Source organism: Microtus oregoni, unplaced genomic scaffold (assembly GCF_018167655.1).
Source record: "Microtus oregoni isolate MIOR12 unplaced genomic scaffold, Mior012 000000F_ref0000247, whole genome shotgun sequence".
NCBI classification, from domain to species: domain Eukaryota; kingdom Metazoa; phylum Chordata; class Mammalia; order Rodentia; family Cricetidae; genus Microtus; species Microtus oregoni.
Window position 1 is genome coordinate 77173452 of NW_024543059.1, and position 14796 is coordinate 77188247.

At 42.7% G+C, this 14796-nt stretch overlaps 1 protein-coding gene across 50 annotated transcripts in view; it reads left to right on the top strand.

Annotated features, from left to right (window-relative positions):
• The window catches only part of Ank2 (ankyrin 2), a 520770-nt gene extending 509445 nt beyond the window's left edge, over nt 1-11325 (top strand). For 32 of the 50 annotated variants that reach the window (XM_041659227.1, XM_041659266.1, XM_041659221.1 and 29 more), the window contains 7 exons: nt 200-551; nt 3280-3372; nt 3850-3933; nt 4045-4209; nt 5088-5270; nt 6375-6466; nt 9027-11325. In XM_041659227.1, the coding sequence (XP_041515161.1) occupies nt 200-551; nt 3280-3372; nt 3850-3933; nt 4045-4209; nt 5088-5270; nt 6375-6466; nt 9027-9210 (1153 nt within the window). In that variant the 3' untranslated portion in view covers nt 9211-11325. The remainder of the gene's footprint in view (nt 1-199; nt 552-3279; nt 3373-3849; nt 3934-4044; nt 4210-5087; nt 5271-6374; nt 6467-9026) is intronic. The other 18 variants (XM_041659473.1, XM_041659339.1, XM_041659483.1 and 15 more) reach the window with 2 other exon arrangements.
• The last annotated feature ends 3471 nt before the right edge of the window (nt 11326-14796 follow it).

Consider the following 14796-nt stretch of genomic DNA (forward strand, 5'->3'; position numbering starts at 1 on the left):
GCTAATTTTCTTGCTTTCTTCAAAAGCATTATCTATAAACATTTGTTCTGTGAAACTCAATTGTTTTTCATACTTATTACATATGGGCATCTCCGTGTGCAAGCATCCTTGAAGACATACCTAGTCTTAGCTATCACGAAGAGAAATTTCGTTTTCCCTTCCAGTGTGCCTAAGTGGCAAATTGACTTTTCTGTTTCAGTGTGACAACATCAGGGTCAGAAGGAGTAGAGACTCAAAAGGCCACAGAGGTTCCTGGCTCTCTCTGTAAGACTCCTGAGGACATCAGGACCCCTTCTGAGGATGCCAGGACCCCTCCTGAGGATGCCAGGACCCCTCCTGAGGATACCAGGACCCCTCCTGAGGACGCAAAGTCTTGTCTCCAGACCCCGGTGACTAGCGAGCGTGGTTCTCCTATTGTGCAAGAACCCGAGGAGGCTCCTGAGCCCAAAGAGGAGAGGTCTCCAAGGAAAACGAGCCTGGTGATAGTCGAGTCAGCAGACGACCAGCCCCAGGTCTTGGAAAGGCTCGACGGTGATGCGGCTTTTCAAAAGGTCAGGCCTCCCTTCCTCCATGTGTTCTTCCTCACCTGTGCCAAAGCTATGAACTTTCCGTTTCTATTGATGCTTCTTTAATTTTTTTATTTTTTTATGTAAATATAAAAAGATTTGTCAGATAAGTTAAACCGGGACACGGGAAATGCCTAAGCTTTGTCTGTCTGCGAACTTGTCAATCTAGGGGAAATAGTACACAATCCCAGTGTTAACTGTTGTACTGCAGGCCCAGATTTCATCATGGCAAATCCTGCTAAGAAAAATGAACTGTAGTAGCCACCGGTATAGCATGGTGTTGAAAAACTAGTAGGGCTTTGTGTGATGGTGTTGATGGGCAAATCTACCGAAAGTCTGCCAGTGTGATGCTGGGCCCTCAGGATGTGTGCGTTATCTAGAGATCAGAGCTCTCACTGGCACACCTGGGTGGGCTAGCCCCCCCCCCCCAAACTTTCCTCAGTGCAAAAAGTAAAACTTTCTTTTAAATTTTTTTTGTATATGTGAGGGTTGAATTTGTGCATTTGTGTGTTTGTGTGTGTGTGTGTGGGTGGGTGTATACATTGTACACACCACAGTACAAGTGTAGAAGTTGAAGCTGGTCCTTTCCTGCTCCCTTTTGGAGTGTGGAGACCCAGTTCCGCAGGGCTCGACAGAACAGCCTGTGCCAAAGGAGCCATCTTAACCAGTGCAGTTTTCAAATTAGGATTCCTCAGGTTTGTTTTAGGAATAACCTAGAAGAATAACATCGTGCCTAAGGGTGTTGACGTGTTTTATTGTCCAAATTCTTGCCTGTGGCAGGAGAGCACATTATAGTGCGTCTTTTGTCGTTATCAAAAAAGTGTTCACTCAGAGGGTGACCTCTGAGATCAGGATTCATCGAAAACCACACCTACAGTAAGGCGAGATCTGGGTGCACGGGCACAGGCTCCTGGCATTTGTCTTAAAGAATGTGCTCATTCATCCAGGGAAGTTTTATTCCACATTTGTCTTTGCACAAAGCTCCTAAGGCTCTTGGCCTGACTGAATACTAGAAAAAAGTTTGTATTTCTGTCAGGCTAAAAAGTTACCAAAGTTCAATGGAAAAAGTCATGGGCAACGTGAAATACAGGCTTGAAGGTTATCCGAAAAATCCTACCATCTGGATTGTGCAGACATGTATTGGGACAAGCCACTGTGCCTCCTAGGGTTTTCACAGCCTCTTCTTAGCTCAATGAATTTCTAGTTGTCCCTCATCTGCTTCATTTGTGAACCCCTAACTTCTTCCGACACTAACCAGAACATGTAATTTCAGTTACTCTTCCTGCTGACCATATTTCTAGCAGTAGGCTCCTGATTGTATTTAATATTTAATTTAGTTTTTAATTTATATCTTTTTCTTTAGAAAAGAAGATTGCAGAGTTATATCTTGGGTATTTTGAGACATTAAGCCAACTGAATGTATTCTTTCCCTTAAAAAAAAAATGTCATGCCAAGCTGAGTGTGGTGGTCATTCCTGTCAGCCCAGTGCCCTGAAGGCTGATGCAGGAGGATCATAAGTTTAGAACCTTTGTTGGATACAACATTACTTGATTTTGTCAAAAAAAAAATTTGGAAGGGAAGAAGTGAGGAGGAGAAGGGGAGGTATGGGAAGGGAAAGGAGGAAGGAAATCATGTTCCCTTAGGAAAAACTGACTCTGATTAAGACTCCTAAGGCATATTTTCTGGTCTAAAATTATGTCGCTAGCCTCATGTCTGGCTTTTGATCAGGCTCATAAATGAGAGTATTCTCTCAGCTTCTCTGAAAAATGAGTCTAATATTATTTAAAGCCTACAATTTTTGATGCCAGGAAAATGTCCTATTAACCAATAGCTACAGGAAATTTGACTTACTGGAGAAAGCTCTGTTGCAAATAGGAGCTGTCCCCTGTATGGGATTAGAGTCCCTTATCCAGTCAAGGCCGGTCCCTGGGTCACAGTATTTAGTGTGCTACTTGGTCCTGTATTTTCACCTAACTTTTATTAACCGTTTTAAGTACAGGACTCATGTGGGAAAGGATGTCTCCTTGGGACCAGTTTTGACTGGTAGCTTCTCCAGTTTCTCTCAGATTGCAGAATTTCATTATGATTCTGAAAACAGTGAGACTGCATACTTGTTGAGGCTTAAGATCACCACACATTTATTTTTTTTTCTCCTGATGATTTTCCACCAACATCTCCCCGCATAAAATTTCAGAATATGATATGGCTAAATAAAGCAACCAGCAGTAAAGACACCCAATAACGAATTAAACAAAGTGTGCAGCCAGGTGTAGTGGTGCACATCTGTAAACCCAGCACTCACAAGCTTGGGACAAAAGGATTGCAAGTTCAAGTCAGGGTGGTCGACCAAGTGAGACCCTATCTTAAAAATTACTTTTGAATCTGGGTGGTGGTGGTGCACGCCTTTAATCCCAGCACTTGGATCTCTGTGAGTTCGAGGCCAACCTGGTCTACAGAGAGAGTTCCAGAACAAGCTCCAAAGCTACAAAGAGAAACCTTGACTTGAAAAAACAAAAATAAATAAATAAATAAATAAATAAATAAATAAATAGGAAAAAGGAAAGAAAGAAAAAAAAAGTGAGTTCTAGGATAGTGAGGATTTTTATACAGAGAAACCCTGTCCCAAAAGACCAAATAAAATAAAAATTTTATTAAGTATTTTCTTAATTAAAAAATAAAACCCCAAACAATGATTCTTACATGCTTCCACCAGGAGCTAACAGAGGAATTAGGGGAGCTGGAGGCCAGCTCTGATGAGGAGGCCATGGTAACTACCAGGGTTGTCCGCCGGAGAGTGATTATCCAGGTACCAGCTATTAAGTTGCTGCACGTCGGGACGGTTCTGCCCTTCACTAAGAGAGATCTGGGACAGCAGAGACTGAGCATGCTCTGTAGGTTGTGCATGCATGGCTGGTCGCTCCCATCTTCCTGTCTCGTTTGTAAGGGAATGCAGAGCCAAGGGTGTTTGCAGCCCTCCTCCACGAGCCAACATGCAGAAGAAGGATTGGCTTCTAGATCCACCTGCCTCTCTTCTTGCTTATTCATTTTTGCTGTTTGATTAAGTTTTATTTAACTTTGGTGAGATTTTCCTGAGCATTTTTTTTTTAAATCTACCTGCTTTTTTTTTTTTTTTTAAATTAATCAAACTGACAGGATTTCGCATCTCAGCAATACTTTGCAACACGACCTCTGGCTTTCTAACATTCCTCACATCAAAAACACTTGGATGTAGCTCCCCAGAACCGGGCCAGACAATGAACATTTTTTTTCTCCTATTGTTTAGGGAGATGATATGCCTGACATACCCCCAGAAACTGTCACAGAAGAAGAATATGTTGATGAGAATGGACACACCGTGGTGAAGAAGGTACTGGCCCGTGGCTTGATACAGGGCTGTTTTTATACGTCCTATGTAAATGCCAGCACTAGTGTGGTACCCTAACTCAAACATAAGATAGACACATGGAATGTGTTTCAGGTTACCCGGAAAATCATTAGGCGGTATGTGTCCTCTGATGGCGTGGAGAAAGAGGAGATCACAATGCAGGGAACGCCACAGGAGCCAGTCACCATTGAGGATGGGGACAGTTATTCCAAAGTCATTAAGCGTGTGGTATTGAAGAGTGACACCCAGCAGTCAGAGGTGAGGGCAGCCAGCTCTGCAGAGCTCGTTCTGTAGCAAAAGACAAAACATAAGCCAAAACGTGTCAGTCCCCATCGAATTTGATTTGATGTGGTCATTGTATTCATTGTCTTTGTTTGGTTCTTTTCATTTCTATGTTGTATTTCATTCACTAGTTCATTACGGTAGAAATCCGAGGTCAGATTTTAAGAGAATTAAATCTATTTTCTGGCCAGGCATGTGTCGTGAAGAAACAGTGTCCAAATGTACTGCAGTTCTTGGTCCTCATTGGCACACCAGCCTTCCGAGGGTCACTTTAGATGTGTGTTTGATGCTCAAGCCTTTGCATCTCAGGGTCATTAAAATCATAATCTGAAAAAAATAATGATCTGTGACTCTGATTTATCACTTCATCGCTTTCTGTTTGAAGACTTGAGACCACCACATACGCTGGATCTCTTAAGCACAGAACTTGAAATTCTTACGGTTCTGTTTTACTTACATCTTCAAAATCGTATGATTATAGACGCGAAGCTGTATACTAATCTACACTGATTTCTTATAGATTTTCAAGCTCTCCCTTCAGGGGTTGACTTATTTTCATGTTGTGAAGAAATAAGTTAATTGTGGGAAAGAGACTAAGCTTAGGTTGCCAATCCACATTGCAACTGTCAGCCTTTAAGAAATGTGCTTGGTAAGACTTATTCAAATGGCCCATTAACTGGTTCAGTGCAGTAGTGATATATCCTTAAAGAGACCAATTGATGAGATTTGTTCCTAATTACTGTTTTTATTTTGTAAGAAGGCCAGAATTACAACCATTTTATTTCACAGAAATGTCATTGCTTGTTCCATTTTGGCCATTGGGAATTGTCTGTTGTGTGTCCTTCATTCATTAGATGACCTTGGCTGAACCCAGCATTTTGTCCAGTACCTCACAGTTTCAGGCCGAGCCAGTAGAAGGCCGTAGAGTGAGCAAAGTTGTTAAAACAACAGTGGTACACGGAGAAAGGATGGAGAAAAGCCTGGGGGACTCTAGCTTAGCCACTGACCTTCCTTCAGCCAAAGATGACTTTGAAGAGGTACAGAAGCCTTGTCTCATTTTGTGTTTGTTTTCCTTCGATGTGCATTTTATGGTTGCTTTGTGTCTGGAAAGAAAAGCATTTGTCACTGTGCCATTTCATGCCCAGATTCATGGGAAGTGTTAGGATAATCCCAGAAACCAGATTTCCTTCTTGAAAAATTTATGTGGTGAAGTAGTATTTCCTCAGCCCAGAAATTCCTGTCACCAAGGAGCCTCTTTAAAATTCAGGTTGCTAAGATTCATTCCTGCTGGGGCAGAATCCGGCTCTCCAGAGTTGGGGCATGATTTTCGATGTCTGTTAAAATTATAAAGGCAGGTGTGGTGGCTTAGGCTGGAAACACTGGCACTGCAGTGGCGAAGGCAGGATGCTATATCTTCAAAGCTAACTTATGCCACAAGATGAGTTCAGGCCAGCCTGGACTTCTTTGTTAAATAAATAAATAAAATTATAATAGTTGCAGAATTATCTTAAATTCTTAAAGTTAAATGCTATAATCTGTGCCCTCCACTGTACTTACTCACGGTAGACCTGGGGGATCCAGTTGTATTTTAGGGTGGCTGTGTAGCCCGTACAAAGCACTGCGTTTGAGCCCTAGCTACTAGAACAACCATAATAGTATTAACAACTATATTTAAGTAGCACCTTAATGTATTTGCATATTAAAAGTGAGCTTTCTTTAAATACTTTTGGTCCTGCGCATTTGACTTCTTGGATGTCCACAAGGTGAACTGTCTGGGTTTCCTACTTCTGGTTTTGTCTTTGATCATCTCATTTATCAATCAGGTCTCCACAGTCAGAAGGAAGGTGGCCAAACAAGGAGAAAATTTAGAGTCAGTCAGTGTAGATATAAGTTACAAGCTTTTGACAAGGAGTGTAAAAATATCTGTGACACAAATGGAATTTTTAGGATGTGTTAAATAAAACTCAATACCCATATGAGTTTGGAGGAGTTGTTACTTGCCCCATCAGATACCTCTCTCTGTGCCACCAGAGTAGTAATTAGTAGTAATTAGCAGTAGGCTAATTAGTAAAGCAGTAGACTGGTTTACTTAAATGTCCGTGGTCTGAGTCAATTCTTGTCTTCTCTCTTTCTTACCTCAGGCGTTGGGTTACACAGGTAGCCACATGAAGGTTCATTTCCCCAGTTTAGTAGAGAATGAAATCCTGAAGGAGGATGGATCAGTAATTAAGAGGTTTGGGTTAGCATGGGGTGATGCTTTGCCAACTAACATGATACAGATAGTTTCTAATGCTAGAAAGGAAAGGTAGAGCCCTTCTGGGCTGCCGACTGCCCTGAATGAGAATGCACGGGTCAGGCGTGGGTGTGTCCGTGTGTTCTTCCTAGCATGCCCACTGGTACTTACAAATTAATACTGAGACACAGCAGTGGTGAGCCATTTGTTTATACAACTTGACTTTCTGGGTTTAAGCAAATTGCTAATACAGTTGGAGCTAAGCTGGTGGGAAATACCACTGTATTGTCAGATTTGGAGACCGGATAAAGAGAAGTCTAATCAATGGCACACTGTTTGATTAACTTGGCAACTAACTCTATCCAGCTCAGTCTTCCTCTATGCTGGCTTTGGATAGTAGCTGCTTTTCACTGTTAGCAAGCCCCATTGATGCTGCATGTGTGTGTATCAAGAAACAGGAGCCTAAGTTTGATGTTCCAGGTCCTGAATGTACAGTGTTGCCAAAAGCTGATTTCGTAAGAGCATGCGCAAGGAGTAAGCAGCCTTCCCCACGTGTGTCGGTGAGCTGCCTGCTCCCCTGCGGATCTGCTGTCTGAACCAGGCATCGCCTCCATGGTTGCTCGCGTCTTTGGTCCCTTAGCGCCACCGTCAGCATAGGTTCTCCCCCAGCGCTCCCAGCTTCTCAGTGGGAGATGCAATGGGAACCCGAGTTATTGTTGTGCTTCTCATCTCATTGAAAAGGGGAGAGAGACTGTCCTTTATAGTACTCCACCAGGCTATTTTAGGTTTCTGGAACACGATAATTAAAAGAGCAAAATTAAAGGTCCTGTCACAGTCCCGCCTTCTGCTCAAATGTGAGAGACAGTAGCAGCTATGAATTGGAAAGAACATAATTGGTCGCCTAGAGCTTTCAAATGGCAAATGAATGGAAGATAAAATGCTTCTTCCGTTCTGAATGTTGAACTCTTTTGCCCAATCATTCGGATGAAACTAGACAGCCTCTGTAAAAACCTTGGCATCCCAGGATCTTTGAACTGGAATAGTTTTAGAGGCAGTTGACTCCCTGTCTCCTTGCAGTGGTGGGCACAAAGCTGCAGACAGTGAGGGACAACTTGCACTTGAGTATATATGTTATTGAAGTCATTTTATCGTATATATGCCTATGCGGAAACATCTGCAGAAAACTTTTTAAAAACGTCCCAGGCTGTAGGTCTGCTCACTGACACCAGAACTATGGAACCCTCTCCAAATCCCTGACAGAAAGAGACAGATATTTGCCTTTTGTGGAGTGAATGAACAGAAATGACTGGGAACAGCTAGAAATATACAACTTGGTTGAAGCCACAGAGATAGAATTTGACCATTCCATCAAGAGGAACAAATTTAGATACATCATCAAATGAAAGTATAATTTATGTAATATCTTAGAAAGTGAGAGACTCAGAGAAAGAGTTAGGAAGCAAGGGTGTCCAAGGAAAGTTGGAATTACTTTGGCAAAAGTAAATTTTTAGAAATTAGTGTAAGTTTAGAACGATCATAATTAGAACCTTTCGCTTCAAAACACTGGGGATTCATAAGGAAAATGCCTGGTCTTTCTTCATTTTGTTGGAGTTCAAGATTCATGGCCTCCTTGTTATGGCCCCAACTCAGGAATCTTGGACCCTTAGCTAATGTTTTTTAAAAAAAATTAATGTGTGGTGCCATTTAAATCCTCTAAAGTCAGTTTTTCTTATTTGTTATAGGTATAGATAGTACATAAAATATATTCAACACGTATTTGCACAATGAAGCTTTATTCTCATATGTAGTCAGTGAGAAGAATAGAGAAAGAACAAATTGCAGTATTATTTTCAAATGAATTCTCTAAGAAAATAAGAGTATGAAATAAAATAGCAAGTGACAGCGTCTGTTCTCCAGGCGCCCCAGGGGTGCGGAGGCAGGGAAGGAAGGAGCCTGCTGCCTGGCATGGTGGCATGCTGAGAGTAAGACACGTGAAGATTTGAGGATGCCTTAGGAGTCACTTTCAGCTCCTTGCCTTTTCTTGCTGACTCTCAAGGAACTACCAGAAGCCTTCTTGTTGGTACCCCCTGTTTCAAAGATTGGTAGAATATTTCCATTTTTAAAGAACTAAACCTCGTAGAAAAGTTCTAGTAAAACAAAATTTGGACAAAGTTAAATGAATTTTAAATGATTTTCTGAGCTTGTCAACAGTATCATTTTGGAATCATTTCTTCAGATTAAACAACAAGGATATTTTGGATTCTTGACCAAAATCTGAATCATGGCCTGGCTTCTCTTTGAGAAAATGTAACGAAGGCATAGTGTCTTTTATTTGAAGTAATTGCAAAAAAAAAAAAAATTAATGTCTTGTTCCAAAACACACTTCTTAAAGCTTCGTGAGTCATTTCTGATAGGAGAGTCTCACTCACGACACATGTGAGAAGCACAGCTGTCTTAATGACCTGCTGTCACTAAGCTAATAGGAATAGATGCGAGGCTAAGGCAGGAAGTGCACGGGCCTCCAGGGAAGGGGTCTGATTCTCTCATCTGCTCCCTGTAGGACAACAATGAATAAAGCCAGTACACAGAAGAGGGCTGTGGTGAAGGACCAGCAGGGGAAACGCATCAGCCTGGAGCACCTGGAGGATGTCCCCGGAGCCCTAGACCAAGACGACCTCCAGAGAGATCTCCAGCAACTCCTTCGGCATTTCTGCAAGGAGAACACAACGCAAGAGGCCAAATGAGGAGCTGCCCAGTTCTCAGCAGAAACCACACACCTACTCGATATGCAACTTCCCATTTCCTCACTGAGTAACCTAAGTGACCTAATTAATTCCTGGGATCCCGTGACATTTCCAGTCTCGGCAAATACACGGCATTTTCTTTTGCTTCCTTCTCCCATCCCCTCTCTAACTATTAAGCTAATTTGTGACCAAAGATAGCATCCTTCATTCTGGATGCTGTATCCACTCTTTTGAGCATCCGTGCTAACCTGGGAACTGGCGCCTCCCTTGTTCTTTGCTTCTGCCCCAGCTCCATGAAAATCCACTAATCAGAAGAACTTCACCTGCAGACTTCTTCAAGCGACAGAGGGGGATCCGCCCGAGGATATCCATGTATAATGTACATAGCTGAAATTCTCAGATGAACAACAGTAAAACTGAAGCCACTGCCTGTCATAATTACACTGGGCATCACAGACTAAAAGCCTCTCGGGATTGCCGATTGTTCATTAAGATAGCGCTAACACAGTCGAAGGGTAACGCAGTTCTCCAGAGGGAACACTTCAGACCTAGACATGTCCTTAGCACTTCCAGAGTAGCCACTGCTTCGAAAGACAGGGTCATAATCTTGGAGAATGATCCCAAGGAGCTGTCTCTAGTACTGGTCAGCCATGGCTGATGGCTCTCCAACTGCCACCCTAAGGGAGGGGATGAAGGGGGCACAGACATGCGGATGGAAACGATGAGGTATTCTGGTGCTAGAAGCTGCACGGGTGGTGTTCTGGCACTTTCAGGTGTTTTCGATTTTGGACACGTTGGCAGGGTATTTTCAAAGCTATAACTACTGTAGTTTTCCAGTGTTCATTGCTGCTTTAGCAAACCATGCTGTCTTACCGGTGGTACTTCCTTCTGGCCACTGCACTGTAGATAATTCATTGGAAACAAGATGTACGCACCACAGAAAACGTTAAATGCTGTCACCATGTTGGAGTGGTTTCTTTTTCTTTTTTTTTTTCACCCCACCTCCAGATGTATCTCTTTTCTAGTACCTGCATGTGGCATTAAACACACACACACACACACACACACACACACACACACAAGCCCTTCTTATCATATTAATGATTTTCACCCTGGGCTTTCACTTTCTAGCTACGTCTGCTTTTCAGCTTGCAGACAAGATTGAGAAATCCTTGGAAAATTTGGTTTTGGTTTTGATTAATTCTTTTTTTTTATTTGATTTATTTATTTGAAACCCTTGGAAACTGAAGTGCAGTTGTGTAACTTTCTGTTTGTTTCAGAGAAGCGACAATGACAGTCTGAGTGATCCCATGCCCCACGTCTAATCCCTTTAGTGGTTGAAGCTGTGTAGCATTTTAACATATAAATATATATATTCACAAATATATTCATATAAACAGTATACGTTTTGAATCAGTTATTTGTTAAAGAAAAGTATATTCAATGAAGATGAAATTTAAAAAAAGAAAGAAAGAAAGGAAACAGTGTACTCTCCTGAGATTGAACTTTTTCCAATCCTATCTGGCCTTTTCCTGTGTGCAGAACTGACTCATTGCTCGGAATGTCAAACACAAACAGGACAAACAACGGCACTTCATCTTTTAAAGTAACATTGCCAAGAAAGGAATTTGCTTGGGAGAGAGGTTTCCCATCAGCCTAATCTCCCGAGCCCCTAACTCTAGCACTTTCCGGGGGGGATTGAGTAGAAACAAAGTATTCCTTGGCATCCAGAACAAGAGAAGAAGCAGGTGGCAGCCCTTTTTGAGAGATGCCCTGGCCATCTTGTCAGACCTTCACCGGAGCTCATGAAAAGCCTTTCTGTTGTGTTATTTGCAGTGCAGATGATGTCTGTGTAGCAACATAATGGTTACTCACCTTTTTTCGTTTCTGATTTTTTTTTTTTGCTGTGTTATCAAAAAAAAAAAACTTGAATACTGTGAGAAGAAGTGAATTTTCAGTTGATGAATCAGCATCTTGTTCCCATGGTGATAACACTAATTGAATATATCTATGAGGGCATGTATTAGTTAATGGAAAACAATACAACACTAACAATACATAGCTGCAATGTTGTACAATGGCTGATTTAACTAAATAAAATGTACAAGTGTTAAATGTGGCGGCGATGCTCTGTCCTTCTTTATCACCAGTCTGTGATGTTCGGAGAATCTGAGGTTATTCAGTGAAGCAGATATGAAGCCAACAGAAACACATCAACTGCCTTTTTTTTCCGTAGTGTTTTTATTTAGTGGTGACTGTCCCATGAGCCCAGACGGTGGCAGGCCCTGGATTAGCATGTCAGAGCCCCAAGGAACTTTCATTCCTGCCGCCACCCACCTGGGGAAAACAAGAACATATGTCTGTTTTGAGGATGCCTAGTAGATGAAAAGTCAGAGCCTTCGAGGACTTGGAGCACAGGACACTGGGTGATCTCGTCAGCAGCACAGGTGGTAAGGCCACAAGGATTGGGTTCGTGTTTGTACAGTGACGGTGGCAAGAGAGACTTTGGAAACAGCAGTTAGCCCTGGGTTTTCGTTCCCTTTTGCAACCGGGGAACAGGAAATTGATTGAATATATTCATACGAAGACAAGGCAGGAATACGTCAAACTGATATCCTGTGGACGAATGGTTGGGTTTGAAAAAAAAAAAATGCTTTATCATTCTCTCTTCTCTCTCTCTCTCTCTCTCTCTCTCTCTCTCTCTCTCTCTGTGTGTGTGTGTGTGTGTGTGTGTCTGTCTGTCTGTCCATCTGTCTATGTGTCTATGCTTCTCGTGTGTATGGACAATGAAAGCAAATGTTGTAAAGCCGAGTGGGTTTGTTTAAATCTTTCTACACCATCAGCAGGCCAACTAGATCTGTGCTGTTTCTGGTTCATTAACATAACAATTCTGCCTGACAGTTTTTTTTTTCTAAGAAAACAGAGTATTGAAGTTGGCTTTTTTTTTTCCTCTCTTTTTCAAAGGATACAGTGAATGTGTCCCTGTCACTTGCTTACTGTGCTGTGCTTCCTGCTTACGGCAAGGCTGGCTTTGCCTGTGTCTCTGTGGAGAACATTCAACAGCAAGAGAAACACGGTCTCTCCTCCTGGTTAATTATCTCCTGTGCAAACCCCAATGTGAAAAATGAACTTCAGTGACTCATGTGCCCTTTTGCTGAAATATATTTAGAAGTGGGCGGAGAGAAGCTCCCGTCTGAGGGAAGATGGTGCATGGCTTGTAAATGACCTGCATTTCTCACACAGAGGTGTGAATTGCACGCCAGTGCTCAGATGCCGGCATCCATTGCAAATGAGGTTGCTCGTGGGAGTCATTCCGTTTATGTCGGCGTGGACAGTCTGCTTGGGGGCAAATGCCAGGCCTGAGAATCGGTCAGATGAAGAGAAACTAAGCAAATACTTAATGCAAACCAAAATCACTGCCAGGTTTTTTTTTTTTTTTTTTTTTGAGTAACAGCATAAAGATAATCTGCCTTCCCTCATTAGTATAAAAGCCAATCAAAGCTTTTTGTGCGCGCCATTGGCTATCTCTGCTTAAAGCCCATACTTTCTTCCCTTTGGGTGAGATGCCGTTTCAGTGTCTTATCTAATCAAGACAGAATCCAGCTGCAGTCTTCCAGTGAACCATATGACTGAATATGTAGTACAACATTATCTCAGCATAAAAACACCACTTAAGAAAATCTTTTGAATACCTAAGAAAGAAAAAGCAGACCTGCTTCCCAGTTTCTTTATACAAATTAAATTCCTGTTTATACTCCAATTTTCTGGGAATAGTAAAAACTCCCTGTCACTTTTTGTTATTGCCAGAGGATGGAGCAAAGAGTATATTAAGGTACTTGGGATATAAAGGTGTACTCGGGGTGCAGTGGTTCTGTGTGGCACAGGTGCACATTGGGAGTGATGTTTCTACTAATTCAATAGAGTTGGCAGATTCGGGCATTCTCGGATGTTGAATTCAGAGAGCACTTCAAAGTTCTAGAGGCCACATAACAAAGGAGTCAGATGTGTTGTTTATGGTCACATGTTTGGATTTCATGGCTCATGTGTGGCTTTGCCTAAGGCCTGGGTTGGAATCCAGTCAGCGACGTTTCCACTGATTGGCCTCTGTGAAAGCTACCTATTAGAACATGATTTCCTCACCTGGAAGGGAGGATAGTTCTTGCCTCCATGGGCATCATCCTGCAGATGCAAGCAAGAGCTGTGAGCTCTGACCTGATACCACAGAAGCCGGTGTGCCACAGAATCTGTTCTGATACATACCCACACTTGGGGTGGAGTAAGCTTGGAGCAAGTGTTGACGACCTTCGACACATTTGCTCCTGGTTAGAATGCTAAACCACTTCCTGTGTCAGCAGCACATGTCCACTATCATCCTCCTGGGATTCAGGGAGGGACCACAAGAGTTCTTTCTCAAACTGCTCAAGAGCTCCCCTTTCTATTCCCTTTCCAGCAGCACTCATGCTATGGTTTTTATTTTATGTTTTTATCTTTCTGAAAACTGAGTACAGAATTGGATAAAGTTGTCACATCCCTGCCTGAGCAGCTGTGCCTTGCAAGCAATAAGCCCCACAAAGTAGCCCCAGGAGGGAGCTGCGGGCCTGGCTGACTGGAGGTGGATATGTGCACAGTAGTCCTTATAGTTAGATAGATCCACAGCCTCTGTACAAAGTGGACCCTGTGCCCCTTTCCCTGGGGTGTATTAAACTCCAGCTCTCATCTAGGTCAGGAGAGATAGAGAGAGGGGGAGAGAGAGACAGACAGAGAGAACGAGAGAGAGAACATGTATGTCTCTGATGTGCATGTGTGTTTGCATGTCTGTTGATACACGTGTGTGTACGGCACATGCTGTCTTTGACTTCTATTTTACATGCCTAGGCTTTCTTGGTCAAGCTGGGCTAGCTGGTTGGGTAATCTAATAACTTGCCCTGAGGGTTCCATCTCCACCTCTGGAGGCCTACAATTGCAGGTGGGCCACCACCTCCATGCAGCTTGTGTACCTGGGTTCAGGGGTTTGCAACTGTAATCCTCACAACGATGCAGCAACTGCCCTCTTCTCTGAGCCACCTCCCCAGATCTTTCAGGATGGATTTCCTCATAGTGCTGTGGACCCACAACTTCTGCATACGAAGGATTTTATAGGACCCTTTTAAGTGACTTGCAAATAGGTGGAACCTTCAAGAACTGCCCACCATACCCCGACCCCAGCCCAAGATAGGGGAAAATGAGAGGATATGTAGTTCCACCATGACAGTGGGTGTTTAGACACAATTGCCATTGCAATTTTCTTATATGTCTGAAAGCTAAACTAGTTATGGTCAAGGTATTGGCAAGGTTGGGTTCTTCTGCAGCCTCCCTGGGACATACACACTGTGACCTCCCAGCCTCTTTCTTCTGTATGTGTCCATTCCGGTGTCTCCGAGTGTCCAAACTGCCTCTTCTTGTGAGGCCTCCAATCAGACTGAATTAGGGCCTGCCCTCATTTTTTCATCTTAACATTTATTTTTTTCCAAGAAAAATGCTTTATTTCTCATAGGAACTGTACCCATAAGTGCATGAAATAAAGTTGAGTTTCATGCAAATTCTCTA